General features: G+C 42.7%; 1 protein-coding gene across 6 annotated transcripts in view; it reads right to left on the bottom strand.

Annotated features, from left to right (window-relative positions):
- Positions 1–16,145, bottom strand: part of PITPNM2 (phosphatidylinositol transfer protein membrane associated 2) — a 197,860-nt gene that overhangs the window by 53,532 nt on the left and 128,183 nt on the right. For all 6 annotated transcript variants that reach the window (XM_024196154.3, XM_024196153.3, XM_024196155.3 and 3 more), the window contains 3 exons: positions 15,462–15,583; positions 13,473–13,706; positions 3,181–3,510 (listed from right to left, as the gene is read on the bottom strand). In XM_024196154.3, coding sequence (XP_024051922.1) covers positions 3,181–3,510; positions 13,473–13,706; positions 15,462–15,583 — 686 coding nt within the window. The remainder of the gene's footprint in view (positions 1–3,180; positions 3,511–13,472; positions 13,707–15,461; positions 15,584–16,145) is intronic.

Below are 16,145 nucleotides of genomic sequence, written 5' to 3' on the forward strand. Positions count from 1 at the left end.
ATCATTGGAGACAGGTAGATATCCACTGAGAAACTTTGCTTGGAGATGGTTTGACCTTGGGAATGTCCTGTTGTGGATACAAATAGTCTGGATGATTTTCTAAATGTTTTTGTTCTGTCTATATAGAACGCTAGCACTCTGTGGACGTCCAGTATGTGGAAGGAGGCCTCCCTGTTGTCAGCGTGCGATTTGGGGAAAATACAGGTAAGTAAATGGGCTGGTTGAAATGGAAGGGGGTAGGAAACTTAGGATGTGGTCGTAAGATTACTTTGTCTTTGAGGAATGTGGTATAAGGTGGGTGCGCCATTAGGGCACCAGCTCTTCCACCCTTCCTGCTGACGTGATAGCTACTAGGAAGGCAACCTGCATGGATAGGTGCAACAACGAGCAGGTCATTCGTGGTTCAAAAGGTTTGCCCATGAGGGCATGGAGAATGAGATTGAGATCCCACATAGGAGTCGGGTCCCGTAATGTGGCATAACTGTTCTCTAAGCCCTTGTGGAAGCGCTTAATGGGTGAGTGAAGATGGTGACTCCATCCACCTTAGTGTGGAAGGAGGTGATGACTGCTAGATGGACTCTGAGTGAGCTAGTAGATAGGCCCAACTTTTTTTTAGTGTCAGTATGTAATCGAGGATTATGGGTAGGGGGGCTGATTGTGGAATAATCTGCTTGTCCCGGCACCAGGTACAGAACGGTTTCCACTTGTGCGTGTATGTCTTTCGTGTGGTCAGCCGCCGGCTGTTCAGTAGTATGTAGTAGTATGTCTTGTACTTCCTTGGAACAGTCTGTCTCAAGTCCTGTCATCCATAGATCAGCCAGGCCTTGAGATGGAATATTGAAATGTTGGGGGTGATGAAGGCATCCTGTGTCAGCAAATGAGGCATGAGGAAAAGGATTCATGGTGGTGTCCCAGCCATCTGTTTCAGGTATGGGAACGACGTTTGTCTGGGCCATGCTGGTGCATTGAGGATGACTCTGGATTTGTCTTGCTTGATCTTGTGAAGGACACGGCTCAAAAGGGGGATTGCGGGGAAGGCATACAACAGTGAGGCTTCCCATTTCAGAGGAAAGGCATCGCCCAGAGAGTCGTGTCCCAGCCCGGCCCGGGAGCAGTACTGTGGGCACTTGGCATTGTGAGCCATTGCAAAAAGATCTATTGAGGGGAATTCCCATTGTTTGAATAGAGTTTTTAGGATTCCGGAATCAATCTTCCACTCGTGCGTTTGTGAAAAGTTCCTGATTAGTTGGTCTGCTGTAGCATTCTGGCATCCTGGTAGGTAGAATGCCATGCTGTCTATGTTGTTGGAGATGCTCTACTGCCAGAGGCAGACTGCTTCTGCACAGAGTGGATAAGATCGGGCCCCTCCTTGGCAATTTATACAAAACATAGTCGCCAAGTTGTCTGTAAGAATCTGGACAGTCCTGTTGCAGATTAGGGGGAGAAAGTGATGGCAGGCACTTCGGGCTGCAAGTCAGACAGCATTTGAAACCTGGAGAGCCAGGGATGTCTGAGAGGCTATGTTGAAAGCAAGAATGGGAACAGTTCCATTCTTATGCCTCTTTTGTTGTTGGGTAATTACCCGCCTGAGGTGGGGGAAAGGTGAGGACTAGGAGAGGAAATGTTTTTTTGTTTTTTTAATGGTAAAGAAAAATTTAAGGCGAAATTAATAAAGAAAGGGTACTAGCTGGGGAAAGAACTGAAATAATAGAAATATCGAAAGCTGTGAGGCACTGCTGTCGTTCCGACCGAAGCCAAAGGCGGAAGAGAAGGAACTGGGGGACGGTTGGCTGCACACTCAGGGTAACTCCTAAGAGCGGTGCGAGATGGCTGCCGCATGTGTGGGGCCAACCAGGGCACTGCTACTACAAATCTCTGATTAGAAACGCAGGGCATCAAGACACCTAAAGTGGAGCACCCACAGGGACACTCCTTGAAGAAGAACTGTAGGTTGTCCAATGTGGTTCACTTCGCCCAACTACATCAAAGGGATGAATTCTGGCCCCAAGGACTTCAATAGGCCATGTTTTCACCCTAGGATTTTACAGTGAGATAGCTACCCTACTGCAAAACACACACAACTTTTTTGCTACTGTAAACCCTGCCACTGTCTTTGATGTGACTTGTGCCTGACGGAAACACTGACTAAAGATGTCACGAGTCATCTTTTCCAAAGAGTGGGTCAAGAAAATGAGGAGTGTACAGTAAAGGATACTTGAGAGAATGTGACTTCCTACTGCACAGGGGAGATTCGTGGGTCTGAAGTGAGTCCTTCAATGAGGTTCATTGGAGCCTCTTGGACATTTTTTCCTGCATGGCATTTAAAAGGAAATACAAACATGATCCATGGTGGCATCTGATCTCCTTAGCCATGGATGATGGTTAGAGGACATTAACAGCAGCAAAATGCAACAGCTGTCATTCACCTCTCTCTTCACTGACAGTGGTGACCTGCATTATTTTCCCAAAAGGCCAATTATGGTGCTTAGCTGTGCAAACTACATTGCAGCAGCCTGGGAGCCAACCCCCTCCTTAGAAATGAACGACAAGCAGTAACATTTATCGCTGACCAGGGAGGATTATGCCTGTCACTTTAACTGTATTTCAGAGAAATCCAAAGCAGGAGACATGGACTCTAACAATTAATCAGATCAAGGCCTATTCAGTGACTCTCTCTCTCTCTGCATCTAGTATTTCACATCAGACAGGCACATGTCCAGAGAGAGAACATTGCCTGAGGAATTAAACCTTATAAAAATGTCCATGTTACTAACAACAGGACTAATCCCGCCACCCCACCATGGTGCCCTGCTTGTTTTCTTTTGACAACAATCACTGCCACCAGCTCTCACTGCCTTTCCTCATTTCCCCTTTTTGTAATTTATTTAACTTCGATGGAATTCATGGCAATGTCATTTCAGGAGCCGCTGTTGCAGCATGGGCATAACCCTCAACACAGCTCCACCAGAGGGGACTTTCACACCAAATGCACAGGCTAAAGAAGTGAGTCAGTTAGCTGGTAGCAATAAATAAGCTCTGACCCATCGTATGGGCTAGTCACTGAAGTGAGACATGATCACATTTACCCAGCATGTTACATCAGCACACTTTATGCTTGAACCAAGGCAAGAGTTGTATGTTTTTTTCCCAATGCAATTAATCCCATTACAAACATCTCACCTCCTCTTTTTGAAGATCGCGAGGATTTGGAAGACGTGGACCATTGCTTGGTTATCCCTCTCCCAGACACGGCTTCACCAATATTACTAGCAGCGTCTGCCGCGTCGACGGAGGACATGGCGTTGCTTTCAGCATCATTCTCGCCTGGGGAGTCTTTGGTTCCGTGCTGCTCTGCCTCACTTTCACTGTAGCTGAACTGGGCCATCTTCTGAGCCAGCATCAGCTGTGCCTCCTTCTCGAGCTGCCGGATGTCCTCGATGGTGAGCCCATACCATTCATCCTGCCAGCACCACGCCTGCCGGTGGGCTCTCACCATTACCTTCCGAAGGCCTGCAAAGCAACAACATGCCAGTGACCAGCAAAGCTAACACACTGCAGAAACTTTATTCATTTAGTAGAAGTTTCTAAATCACCACTGAGTTGATTTTAGTGGCATTAATTACACAGAGCTAACCAATCTGCCATAAAGGGGTCTCTGCTAGGAGGGATGGTACCAGCCATTTGAAAACTATACAGACTGGTCAGTTCACTAACCCCTGACCACAGTGGCCCAAAGCTGACACTGCACAGACGTTCAATGGGCCAGAGTCTGGACCACTAAAGACAATGCAAGTTTTGCCACTGATTTAAATTGGGGATGGTTTCTTATAATCCAAACCCAGAGCTGGATTTCATGACTGGCTCCTCTCTCTATATATAATGAGCCTAACTAAAAAGCCAGACCCAGCTACAACTCACACTCTGAATTTTGGGAGGTTTGAAGTCTGGATCCAAATTGTGTAGGTCAGGTATATCCCTGGTCAAAGCTTTGCCTGGCTTCCTATCCAGGAGAGTTTCAAACGGTGCTATCAGGTTTTCCCATGAATACTGCATGCAGCTCTACTTGTGAGCAAAATAGAATAATGAATATGAGCTTCCAAACTAGTGGCACAGGAGGAGAGAGAGAAGGGGAAATAATACTTTATTTCACAACATACAGGCTCTTTTTACTGATGCATTAGAAACATCTAGTGGATAATGACATCATTTAGCATTTTACTCCAATGCACCACTTTTCTGAAAGGGAGATCCTTCCAAACATCCACAAACATGAACAATATTTATGACTGTGCTCCAGAAACTTTCTTCCAAAGTTAAACATGATGGCCACCATTACCAGGACATTAAACTTTAAAGCAGATGTCATTGTTTGGGATTTTCAATGAGGACTACTTAAAATCTCATGGTAGATCATGCCCTTAAACTGGTGATTATCTCTGATGGATGCACAGGACATACAAACAGCACGTTCCAACTTTCAAGTCTTTTACAAACATTAACAAATTCATTCTCACAAACCCTTCAAATAAATAACATTATCCCCACTTTACATATTGGGAAACGGAGGCAGAGATGGGTTAAGGGACTTGCCCAAAACAACAGAGGTGAGATTGGAAGTCCAGAGGTACTGGCGCTTCGATTATTGTATCGAGTCCCCACATTCTGAGTGGGAATGAGCCTACACAGGAAAGCGCTGCAGACACTCCACCATTCCAATGAGGCCTCTGACCTAAGATCACTGGCCACAATTGTGCTTCTGACATAATGAGCCACAGAGAGGTCACGGAACTGCCCCAGGATTATTGAAGCCAATTAACAATTAATTAAGGGGGAAAAAACAGTCAAGGCCGTGGGTAAAGACTGGCTCTCTCAGCCCTACAGAGAATAGAGATGGGACAGACCTAGTAAAGCCATCCTCCACTCCCTCTGCCCCTGACGAAGGCAGAATTGCTCCCCACAGAATACAGTTTCTAGTTGTTTGTCTCAAGTGATATTCACAGCTTCCTTAAGAAAGCCATTCTACACTCTTAGAAATCTAACTACCACAATGATTTTCCAGATCTTCAGTCTAATGTTACTTTTGCTTAGTTATCTATCCTTTTGTAGCAGCCTAAATCATTCCTCTCCCTTCAGTCGCTTGCACCCTTTAATTATTTGTAACATGTTACCCGATACGTTTCCCCCCCACCCCCTGTGATTGTTTTTATACATATATTTGATTCTCTCTTTCCATATAAGTCATTCTCTCCAGCCATAGGCAGTGTTGTTGCTATTCATTCTGGTGAATTCTCTGTCAGATAATGGTGCTACAGTCAGTTTGCCAAGCACCACGAAGTCACTTATTGCCTCTGATAGAATGACTCAAGACAAGGCGGCGGTATATTGTGTCATTGGTTCTTGTGTCAGATCTGTCTGAGCTCACCGTATGCTCAGGCTATGTTTGCAAAATACAATGCCGTGTATCAATGTTGTGTGCGCGCTTGCCAGGCATCCAATGCCCTTTTTCAAGAGGTAATTTCATGCAACACATGCATGTCCTAGCCACCGCATTGTGACCTTTTGGGGCAGGGCAGCAGTGATTAGCATCTCAATTCTGTTCAAATTTCCCCCCACCCCTGGCCAATTTGATTTTGTTTCACCAATCAGATTATTTGTCATGGACTTGCTGGGGAACTCTTTAGCTATGGGTGTCACCTCCAATGCCTTTCCCAAGAACAGCTGGACATTCAGCAGCTATAAACAAGGCTTAAACTGCCAGTCACATATCCCCCTTTTTTTGTGGCTGAGAGTTTATAGCCAAGAAATTCTTTCACTAGTTTCAACTGTATTGTGCTCTGTTCTGCCACAGCTGTGGTTGAGATCTACTATGGGTTGGAACTGGCACCTTTTAGGACGGTGGAGGCACTCTGAAAACGGATTACTTAACCGCCTTGAGAAAGGGTGGGTGCTTGGTCTGATCACAGTGACCCTTCCAGCTCCATCTCAATGTTGGAAGCCTGCTTCCTCTGCCTGCCCCTATTCCAGAACTCGGGAGGCTCGTTAGTATGACAATCTCTGCTCACACTACTGAATGCAGCCTGGATATAGTAATGCCTCAATTGCTCTGCTTCTCTCAGAAACTCTCTGTGTAAAGGCTCAGACAGCTCTGATCACAGACCTTATTTTAATCATTAGGACCAAGAAAATCACATGGGATAGTAAGCCAGTCTCCTTTAATTCCTCTTCACCTCCCTGTCTCACTCCCCTTCCCTTAGATTATAGGAATTACATGTATAACCCCCATCCCAACAACGAGAGAGCAGTCCTCCTCTTCTGTACTAGAACTGGATGAACAGTTTGGCTGGAGATCTAAAGCACCTCTTCCTACAGCACTATTCTTTTGAAAATGACATCGCGGTACTCCCTGTTTATTGTGTATCTGTCATTCCAGACCAAAAGTTTTCATTTAACCAGTAAATAAATGTTTTTTTCTACCTGCCAGGCTGAAGACTCAACCTGGGACAGGACAATTAAGCTGGGCATGGCTCTCTCAGGCACAGGACAAGATCTGGAGGCAGTGTACAATTTGGCCTCCGGAAAGAATCTTTCTTGCTGACCATGGTCTAAGTTCTTACCTGGCCCCCACTGCCACAATATCTGAGCATATCACAAACATCACTGAATTTATCCTCAACACCCCTCTGCGGTAGAAAAATGATATCGTGGCAGCTTGAGAACTGTGGCACAGAGGGACCATGTAACCTTTCCGAAGTCACAAAGGAAGTCTGTGGCTCAACTGGGAATTGAACTCTGACTTTGAGTGTCTGTCCAGTGCCTTAACCACAAGACCATCCTCCCTATGCACGAAGGGATTCCCAGTTCCACTGCCAGATCCCAGGAGAACTTTCTGGGGCTGTCAGAACAAAAAGCATTTTACTTTTAAGCTGGGCAAATGTGATCTAGAGTCAATCAGAGCAAATAACCATGGAACTCCATGATGCTATTTTTACAGAACAGATCTGGAACAACCTAGAACGTTGCAACAGACACTGCTGAGCAAACCACTATCACATGGTAATATGGGTCAGGGTCAGGTTTGCTGAACTAGATGGATGTAACCTTTACTGAATTGTTTTCTTTCATTTTTGACACTTTTAAGGTACATCTACACTGCAGTCGGCAGCATGTTTCCCAACTCAAGTAGACTTACATGCACTAGCCTGGCTTGAGCTAATGCACTAAAATAACAGTGTAGCCGGGGTAGCATGGGTGGGCTGCTTGGGCTAGCCCTGTGAGTACGAACCCGCCTGGACCCCTAGGGGGTATGTACTTAAGAACGGCCCTTCTGGGTCAGACTAAAGGTCCATCTAGCCCAGTATCCTGTCTGACGACAGTGGCCAATGCTGGTGCCCCAGAAGGAATTAACAGAACAGGTAACCATCAAGCGATCCAACCCCTGCTGCCCATTCCCAGCTTCTGGCAAACAGAGGCTAAAGACACCATCCCTGGGTGGCTAACCCGAGCCACCACCATGTTAACCCCAGCTACACTGCTATTTTTAGAGCACGGGAGCAGGGCCGGCTCCAGGCACCAGCGTAGCAAGCAGGTGCCTGGGGCGGCCAATGAAGAGGGGGGGAGGCACGTCCGGCCATTTGGTGGCGTTTTTTTGTTTTTGTTTTGTTTTGGTGCTTGGGGCGGCAAAAATGCTAGAGCCGGCCCTGCATGGGAGCTTGATCCTGTCTAGTCAAGCTGGGAAGCACTCTCCCAGCCTCAGTATAGACATATCCGTAGATTGGAATGCAACAGACTGGTCCAATAACATGAAGAAAAGCTAGTGCTACCATGTAGTCTCCCAAAGAGCTCTCTTTTTCTCATAAAAACGACGAACAGTAAGGGAGAATCAGAATTGATTTTCATCTTGAGAAATGTATAGAGAACAAATTGTCACAAAGCCCTGGCTTGTCTCATTCCAGTTCTCACCTTCATTTATGGAATGAGCACAAGCCTATTTGTCCTTATGCAGGCAAGACACCCACTAAAGTCAATGTGAATTCGGTCTATGAAAGAAATGCAGGAACAGTCTCTTTATGGATAAGCACCAAATACCTCTTCAGCCTACATACTAATAATAGTTAGTGTGGTTTTATTAACTCTCCAGGGAGTGCAACGTTTTGACTAAAACAAATAATATTGCCGTATTTTTGAGTTAAGAAAAGACTAGTATCTCTGAGTTGATTTAATTGTAATATTTTCCACTGTTTTAGGACAGATCATCCCTTGTGATTATCAGCAGGCGGTGGACGTTTACTCACTTGTCTTTCAAACTTGTCATCCCAGCTAACTCTGTTACAGTCAAATTATAATAATACTTCTAGAATTCAACCAATGTGGAGCCATTGGAGGGCTCTGTCTGTGGCTAAAGATCTCTCTTCATAGTTCAGGGTTTGCTTTTCCTATTTAAAGTAAAACCACAACTACAATCCAAGTATAACATAAAAACACTGCAGAATCTAAGTATATCTGGGCAGTTGTTTTTACACACAAGAGCGACGCGTCCCAAGCATTTTATAACACACTTGCAATTTCCTGGCTGCAGATAAAGGACGTCTGATTTCCCTTGTGTGGGCACTTTATTTCCTTGATAGCCACAACAGATACCATAACCTTGTCCGAACAGTTCTAGTTGCTTGAACATTTCTGATAAAATGTAACCCTGAAGTTGTGTGTTTATTTCCCCCCAGTTTCCCTTATTTAGGCTATTCACAAAGCAAAATGACATGGTTATGTCTGATCCTCCAGCTGCAATCTATTAAAACACAAGCTTAGAGGAGATGCCAACACTTGTACATATCAAGCTGTAAGGGCTGGCCAATATATGGGAGCCCTTCCATAGACTTAAATGGGCATTGGATAAGATATTACTAGATGAGTACTTTACAGAGAAAATTTAAGTGATGCAAAACTTCTCAGAAAAATACGAACTTATCCAGAAAATTCTCAAGTTATCAGCACTGGCATACACATCATCTGCAATATATAGTCTTAAGATAAACAAATCAGTGATGATGTAAGAAAAACAAAAGAAATATAACCCATGTACAAAGGGTACCAACTGAGTGGGAATGGCAAAAATCCTAAACTTGTACAACATTGTGCACCATTAATGTAATTAAACTCTTTGGGGTTCACTCCAAAGCACATTCAATTAGCACAGCAGACTAGATTAATAGCCCACATTTTCAGTGAATGTCTCAAGATGTCAGATAACAGAGCGACTGTCCAATTAGTTAACAAATGACTTCTGTGTTCAATCAGAGACTGAGAACATTTCAACGGCCTCTCTCACAGCCATTCCCTTCCTTATCTAGCCTCTTAGTAAGTCAACCACACATTATAATTTTCCTATTTTTAACTAAACTAATGTTTTCTCCTCTTTCAACTCTTTCCCCCAACTGTCTATTGTACGTCATTACGGAACACAGTCTAAATAACTCCAGAGTGCAGAGAATTAGGAGTCTGAACTCCTGCAGTCCACTCCCAGTTCTGCTGCTGACTGTTGACCATGGACAAGTCACTTTACGGTTCCATGTGTAAGCTTCCCCATCTGTAAAATGAGGATAATAGGGAATTTGGGATGAAAAAAGGTCCTCAGAGAAAAACACAAGAGAATTGCGAGGTCTGAGTACAGTTTAAACCCTCCCCCGAATTAGAGTTTACTTCTACATTGTGATTTTGCTATTACCAATTTGGCCTGAGACAACAAGCACATCCTCCAAACTGTTACCAGTACCAAGGGAACATATTAACAAAAGGCAAGTATTGCATCCAGGGCTGTTAAGCAAGGCTATCCATCTCCCACAAATACCCAACTTTTAATTTCCACTCTTCATTCAATTTTCTGACTCTGCTTCAAAGACCTCTCCTATTTTATGCAACTTAAAGTTACTGCAGATCAAAGAGGCATCATTTATATCAATAAAACACAGCGGTAAGGAGCCTGAGTGGCAGACAATCAGATGATATGGCTCACTGCAACAGCTGGATCAACAAGAGACTGAATGAAGTCTTTTAGGAAATATACAAGAGCCATCTTTCCAAGAGACCACAATTTAACTTATGCAAAGCTCCTTTATGAAAAGGATTGGAAAGATTACATTTTTATTGCTAAATGTCAGTAAACGTCAATTTCACCCAACACAAGCAAACCAATGAACAATATTTCCATCGATAATAATAATATTTTACAGATAGGCAAAGAAAGAAAAATGCTGCTTGAGAAGTTATTAGCGTTTGGTTTAAGGATATTTATTTTGTATATTTTGACTTGTGATGTTGACAATTTGTGTTTTAACAGTTATAAAGCTTTAATGTTTTGAATCTCAACATCCTCAGACATTAAACAATTGCTGTCTGGCCCCACACTACTGTCTGACACCTCCCATAATTTCACACAATGAAAATGTAAATTGATAAAAAATAAAAAAAATGCTTAAATATAAACATTGATACTATCAGTTGAAATCATGAAAAAAAACTATTCTGCCAATCCTATTTATGAATAATGGAAAGGGCCATATACTTCCTCTTCATTTTCCAGATAAAAAGGGCTCATTTTATTTTGTTGCCATGTTTTGTGACAGAGATGAAATTAACTCATTTCCCCAATATACTGAGGGGGTTTGTTATAGTGTAAGAGCCATCTATAGTACGGTCTGTCAGAGAGGAACAATTCGTCCACACCAGACTGAAAGACTGGCCAAGAGCCTCGGGTTATGGACAAAGTAAAACCAAAATGGCTCTAGCAGAGCACTCGATACCTGCTACCGAGGCTAGCGAATGGACTGTAACAGTGCTCCTGAGATAACTAATATGGAAAAGACAGTATGACTACAAACAATGGGACCGATGCTAACTAGTGTAAGCAGTACCACAGTCGTTCTGTATGAGCGGGCAGAATCAATTCAAAGAAGCTTTGCCAATAGGAAGGAACGACTGTGCAGATAACGTAGGAAAATGTAGCGTGAACGGAAGCTGGATGTCATTACTTAATGGAATCCAAGGGCTTTCAGTATATACATTTGAATTAGGACATTACATCTGGCATCTTCATTTCCATTTTAATGATTGTGTTTTAGCGTAATTACTAAAATCTTGGATTATCTGTCCTTTTTCCCAGCACTCACACATATAATTTCTGAGACATCTGTTGGTTAGCATGCACACATTCACTGCCCTCTACTTCCCACCTTCTCTAAGCCAAGAATTTAGCGCGTTTTTACACAGAGTTTTAAAGTAAGCAAGAGCTGGGGTTTAATACAGTTTTGTTTCAGGTAGCTGGGAACTCTTAAAAGAACACTGAAATTTGACTTGATAACACGAGGTACTTAACTGTAAGTGTCATTTACCACCTCTGCATTGCCTGGGTAGCCACTTGGCACTCAGCAGACTCCCACAGCTCTCTCCCAGCCTAGACTTGGCTCATTATAAAAACCTGTGGTGGATCCCACAACTGAATTCTCTTGCGCTAATGTAAGACTATCCCCAATTGTTGCCCCAAACTGAGACCCAAAGCAAATTAAATTTCTGAGCCTCAATAACTAAATAAATTTAAATGGTGAACTGTTTTCCAAAATCCTGTTTCTGTTTTTCCCCCACCCCCGTTTTTGGGAGCATCAGCACGTATGGGTTTGGGCAGAGATGGGAAGTTCCAAACTCCTGCAAGAAAGCCTGTTCTCACAAGGCATGATTTTGCAGACTCAAAGTTTTGAACAGTTTGGATAAGCAAATAAATTACAGGGTGTTCACCCAAACTGAACCAAATCTCTAAACCTTTAAAGGTCATCATGTCTTCACTTCATCTAGCACAAACTGAAGTGCCTCCTACTCTATACCGACAAACTAATGAAGGGTCTAAAATTTGAGATCAGCTGTTGGAAGAAAAAGTGAGATATGTATTTTCCAAATGGATTACCTTATTCCACCTACTCCCTATGGTGCATGTCCCAGTAATTGTCCCCAGCAGGCAAACCCAGGGAAATTCAATCCAATCAAAACTAGAGCAGCTGGAAAGCAAGGAGGGAAAATGACCCATCTGAAAGTGTACCTGCAAATGAGATACTGAGAATGGCTCAGTAGCAGGTAGAGGGGGGTTTGTTTGATTGTTTTTGCATTAGCTTTGCAATTTTCTAATGCAGATGAGAGGTTAGAAAGCAGTGTTAACCAGTACCAATGCGTTCACAATTCACTGTCAAAGTGCTAAAACTTGGCATTTGAGACCCTACAGTGACTGGAAACATCAGTAAAACCACAGAATCCCTACTAGAAAGAAGAAATTATGGGGCTGCACTGGCCATTTAGTTAGCACTGCAATTGATGACCAATAGCCTTATTTAACACGCATCAGTGCCATCACTCTGTACTTAATGATAATGCATCTAATCAGTACAACATTTCTAGATCATTGAATGTGCATGTTCTGAGCAAGCAACCTTCTAGGCCCCCTATGTAGTAGGGCCCCCTATAGCCTGGATTCTTGGGAAAGACACTTGGCAGATTTCACAGTTTTAAGGAACCATTTCATCTCTTTTCAGACCAGTCGTACATCCTGCCAAAAACTGTCTCAATTATGTTACAGATTTTTTGCAAAGCCAAAGCACAAATTATTACCAACTCTGCTGCCATCGTCCTGCCATGTACAGCATCCACTTAGCTAGTCCTCTGACAAAAACACAAGCTGGCCTCCTTTAGAGGCACTGACGCAAGAATGCACATGCTAATCAGTGTGGTACCTTTACTGTAGCTGAGAATTGTCACTGAACCACATTTAATTATAATCACAAGAGGACAGAGAGCCTTCAGTGGTGCATCATGGAGGTCTGAGAGATTTGTGACTATGCAGAGCCACTGGCCAACCCTCCTCCCACTCAGAAGGGAAGCAAGGAGGCCTGAGAGAGAGAGAGCAGCTCTGAAAGTGTGGGGCAGAGTGGAGATTCCCCACCCCCCTCCACTGAGCCCTGTGGCAGGCTCCTCTGCAAGGCCCATTTACTTGTGTTTGGGAGGCACCTGAGGATTTGGCCCATTCTAAGGAAAACCAACAGACCTTTGAAAGTGTTTGTTAGATTTGTGACAGATGAATCCTTTTTTCAGAGAATTAAGGCCCTGCCCAACATTTTCCAGGATACAGCTATGACCAAACATGGTTAGGGTCCACATACAGTCTGACTGCAAACAACGGGAATGATGCTGAGTACTCTGGGCAGTCCCACAGCCATCCTGAATGGCCATGTCAAAATCTCTTTTAAGGGCATCTCTTATGTCATATGCACAGGATTCTGTGCCAAGTGTTAATCTGAGTAGCCCAGTGACCTCTTAAGGCATCCACACATGAAAACTGGGCACATACTGTTTATGTAACATGCTGCTGCACTCTGACTCAGAAATGCTAAAAACAATGTTAAAATTTTGACACCACGTACAAGACTACAATTACTCACCAACGTCGTGGATAAACCTCTCAATTTTGGACTGCATCCCCCAGTATCTGAACTCCACTTTGCACAGTTTATATGCACACATGATTGGATATTTCCCAGGGTTGTTCTTGTACCCCTCAATCCAGTCCTCTGACAATGGCCCTCTTTTAGTCTTCACAGATTTATAAAGCTTTGGATCCTCTTCTGACTTGTATTCATGTGGTGGGATAGGATCTTTAACAATATCAATTGGATCTAAAGGCAGAAAACACAAAGTTTTTAAAAAGTTTTCTCTTTCTGCATAACTATAAAATAACACTTTTAAAAATAGCTTTGGTGTCTATCAGAAACATTAAAGCAATTTAGCTCCTTTGTATTTTCCCTTAAACAACTGATATTTAAACTGTTTATACAATTCTGCTAGACAGTGATGTTGACAATGCCTGGAGAACTCACATGCACAGTCTTAGCAAATGGATATTTTTGCCCAAAGATTTTGTAAACCGAGGGTATTTTGGCAGATCTGTTACATCTTTTCAGCTGTAAAAAGAGTTTTTGTATATTTCACCCTTCAGCTCCTCTCATGCCACCACAATGCTGTAGCTCTGCCTAAATTTAGAAGCTTACAATTCAACAGTTCTTTTCTAATAATATCATAGAACAGAGACTAGCCACTGAATATGGTACCATTGCAGAACATCACAGTGATGTTACTGGTTTACTTCTCATTTGCTGATGTTCTGCTATGGACAATATGTAATCTGAATTTTCTTTCTTTGAAGTCTAAAAATTATTTAATGAATACTTTTGTGATAAGGGGGACCAAGCAACTGTAGCTGAACTAATGAATGCATCCTAAAAGGTCTGTAAATAATCCTGAGATCAGAAAACATTGTTAGAGGCATCTAAACTTCCATCTGAAGTGGTTATATATCTCAGTTATTCCCTCAGAATTGACAGGCCTTTCAATAAGTTCTGTATGAAGGAACGTGACTCAAATCATTCTTATATAGAGTCAATTTAGTACACAAAGGCTGATCAGGCAGGTTTGACATTTAGTGACGAGAATACACTAATCCAGGCTGAAAATAACAAAAAATTTCAAGCCTACAGAAATTAAACACAGTAAAATTGCACCTTAGATACTATCTTTGCCCACTGATAGGCAGCGTTTCAGGAGTGGCTAAGAAAAAAGGTACAGCAACCACTAGGTGTCCTTCTTCCCATCACTGGGATACTGTGCTTGCTAATCTCACAGTTCCTAAAAGAAGGCCAGGCAAAACTCAAATCAATCCATGAGAGTGTCAGTAGTTTCATAAGCAAGTGATGCTTTAATGGTGTGTAACTATAATAGCTAGCACTAACTCCGACACAATGGGTCTACTGCTTATGCCATAGGGACTGGCCAGGAGGAAATACAAGCGGCAGGAATCAGGATGACACTTGCCATTTTCGGCCTTTTCACAAAATGCCCCCTTTTGCCTTCTTCACATTGAAGTCCTTTGTAAGGCTCAATAAACTGATCTGCCCAAAAGGGTGCAAATGGGAATTTAATGCTGAAATGTTGGCCAGTGCTGAGATGGTACTGGGGAGAAAGGGGGAAGATCCTTCATATGTTTTGAAAGTTTACACAGGAACAATGTTTTCCCATACAAAGAAAATGTATTAATATAAAATTATTTAAAAATAGCAATCCTTTCCCCTTTGATAGCGCTATCTGGTATCTCAAAGCCCTTTAAGAAGGCTTAGTCCTCACAGCATCCAAATGAGGCAGGAAAGTATTAGCCCCATTTACAGTTGGAAAAATGGAGACAGATGGAAAAAATTAAGTGATTTGCCTAGCGTCACACACAGTCTGCAGCAGGGCCAGGAACAGAGCTCCTAGTTACCAGTTCTTTTTTGTAACCATTAGACAATGCTTCTACCCCTAAGAAAAATTACTATAAAAACTTCTGTGTAGCAATCAATAGGCAGGATAGAAGAAAAAGTGAGGGGAAAAGTGATATTCACCAAGAATTGTCTGTCTTTTTTCTGCAGGAGAAAGGCTGAATACATTGACATGATCCCCTGGATCGGCTTTATAATACGTTTCAATATCAATAGAGAATTTCTCCACAAAAGGACACGTATACCTGGAAGAGAAGAGTAATGAAGCTTAGACTAAAGCCTATTAGACTTGATGGAGTAGAGAAGTGCTTTCATAACAGACACCTAAATACCGGTTGCGAATCCAGGCCATTTCTCGCTCATGTTTTGCTTTAAATACCATTTAAGATGCAATCTGCATGTACAAAAAAGGAGCCAGTGATTTTGCTGTGTTAACATTTTGTTCTTAAGGCCAGAGCATGGCCTCAGGATATGGTTTATATGGGAATGCTCTGCTACACTAAGACTCCAAGACCACAGATTATCTCCGATATTAGGCTAAAAGTGACTGCTGCCCATCACGCTAATATCTGAATGCCTTCCAAATACAGTGAATGGCAATGCCAAAGTCCCTAGGGGGCCTCATGGAGTATTTGGCTCTCTTCCCTTTTGGGGATTAAAAACTCTACTAGGTGTAGGGTTATTTCTTTTTTTAAAAATTAATAAATACATAATCAATAAAATAATCAATAATAATAATAAAGCCCCCAGCATGTTAATATCTGAGAACCTCCAAAGTATCTATTATTTTTATTTCTATCCTTAAAT

Source organism: Terrapene carolina, unplaced genomic scaffold (genome assembly GCF_002925995.2).
Source record: "Terrapene carolina triunguis isolate 2854851 unplaced genomic scaffold, T_m_triunguis-2.0 Scaffold234, whole genome shotgun sequence".
NCBI classification, from domain to species: Eukaryota; Metazoa; Chordata; order Testudines; family Emydidae; genus Terrapene; species Terrapene triunguis.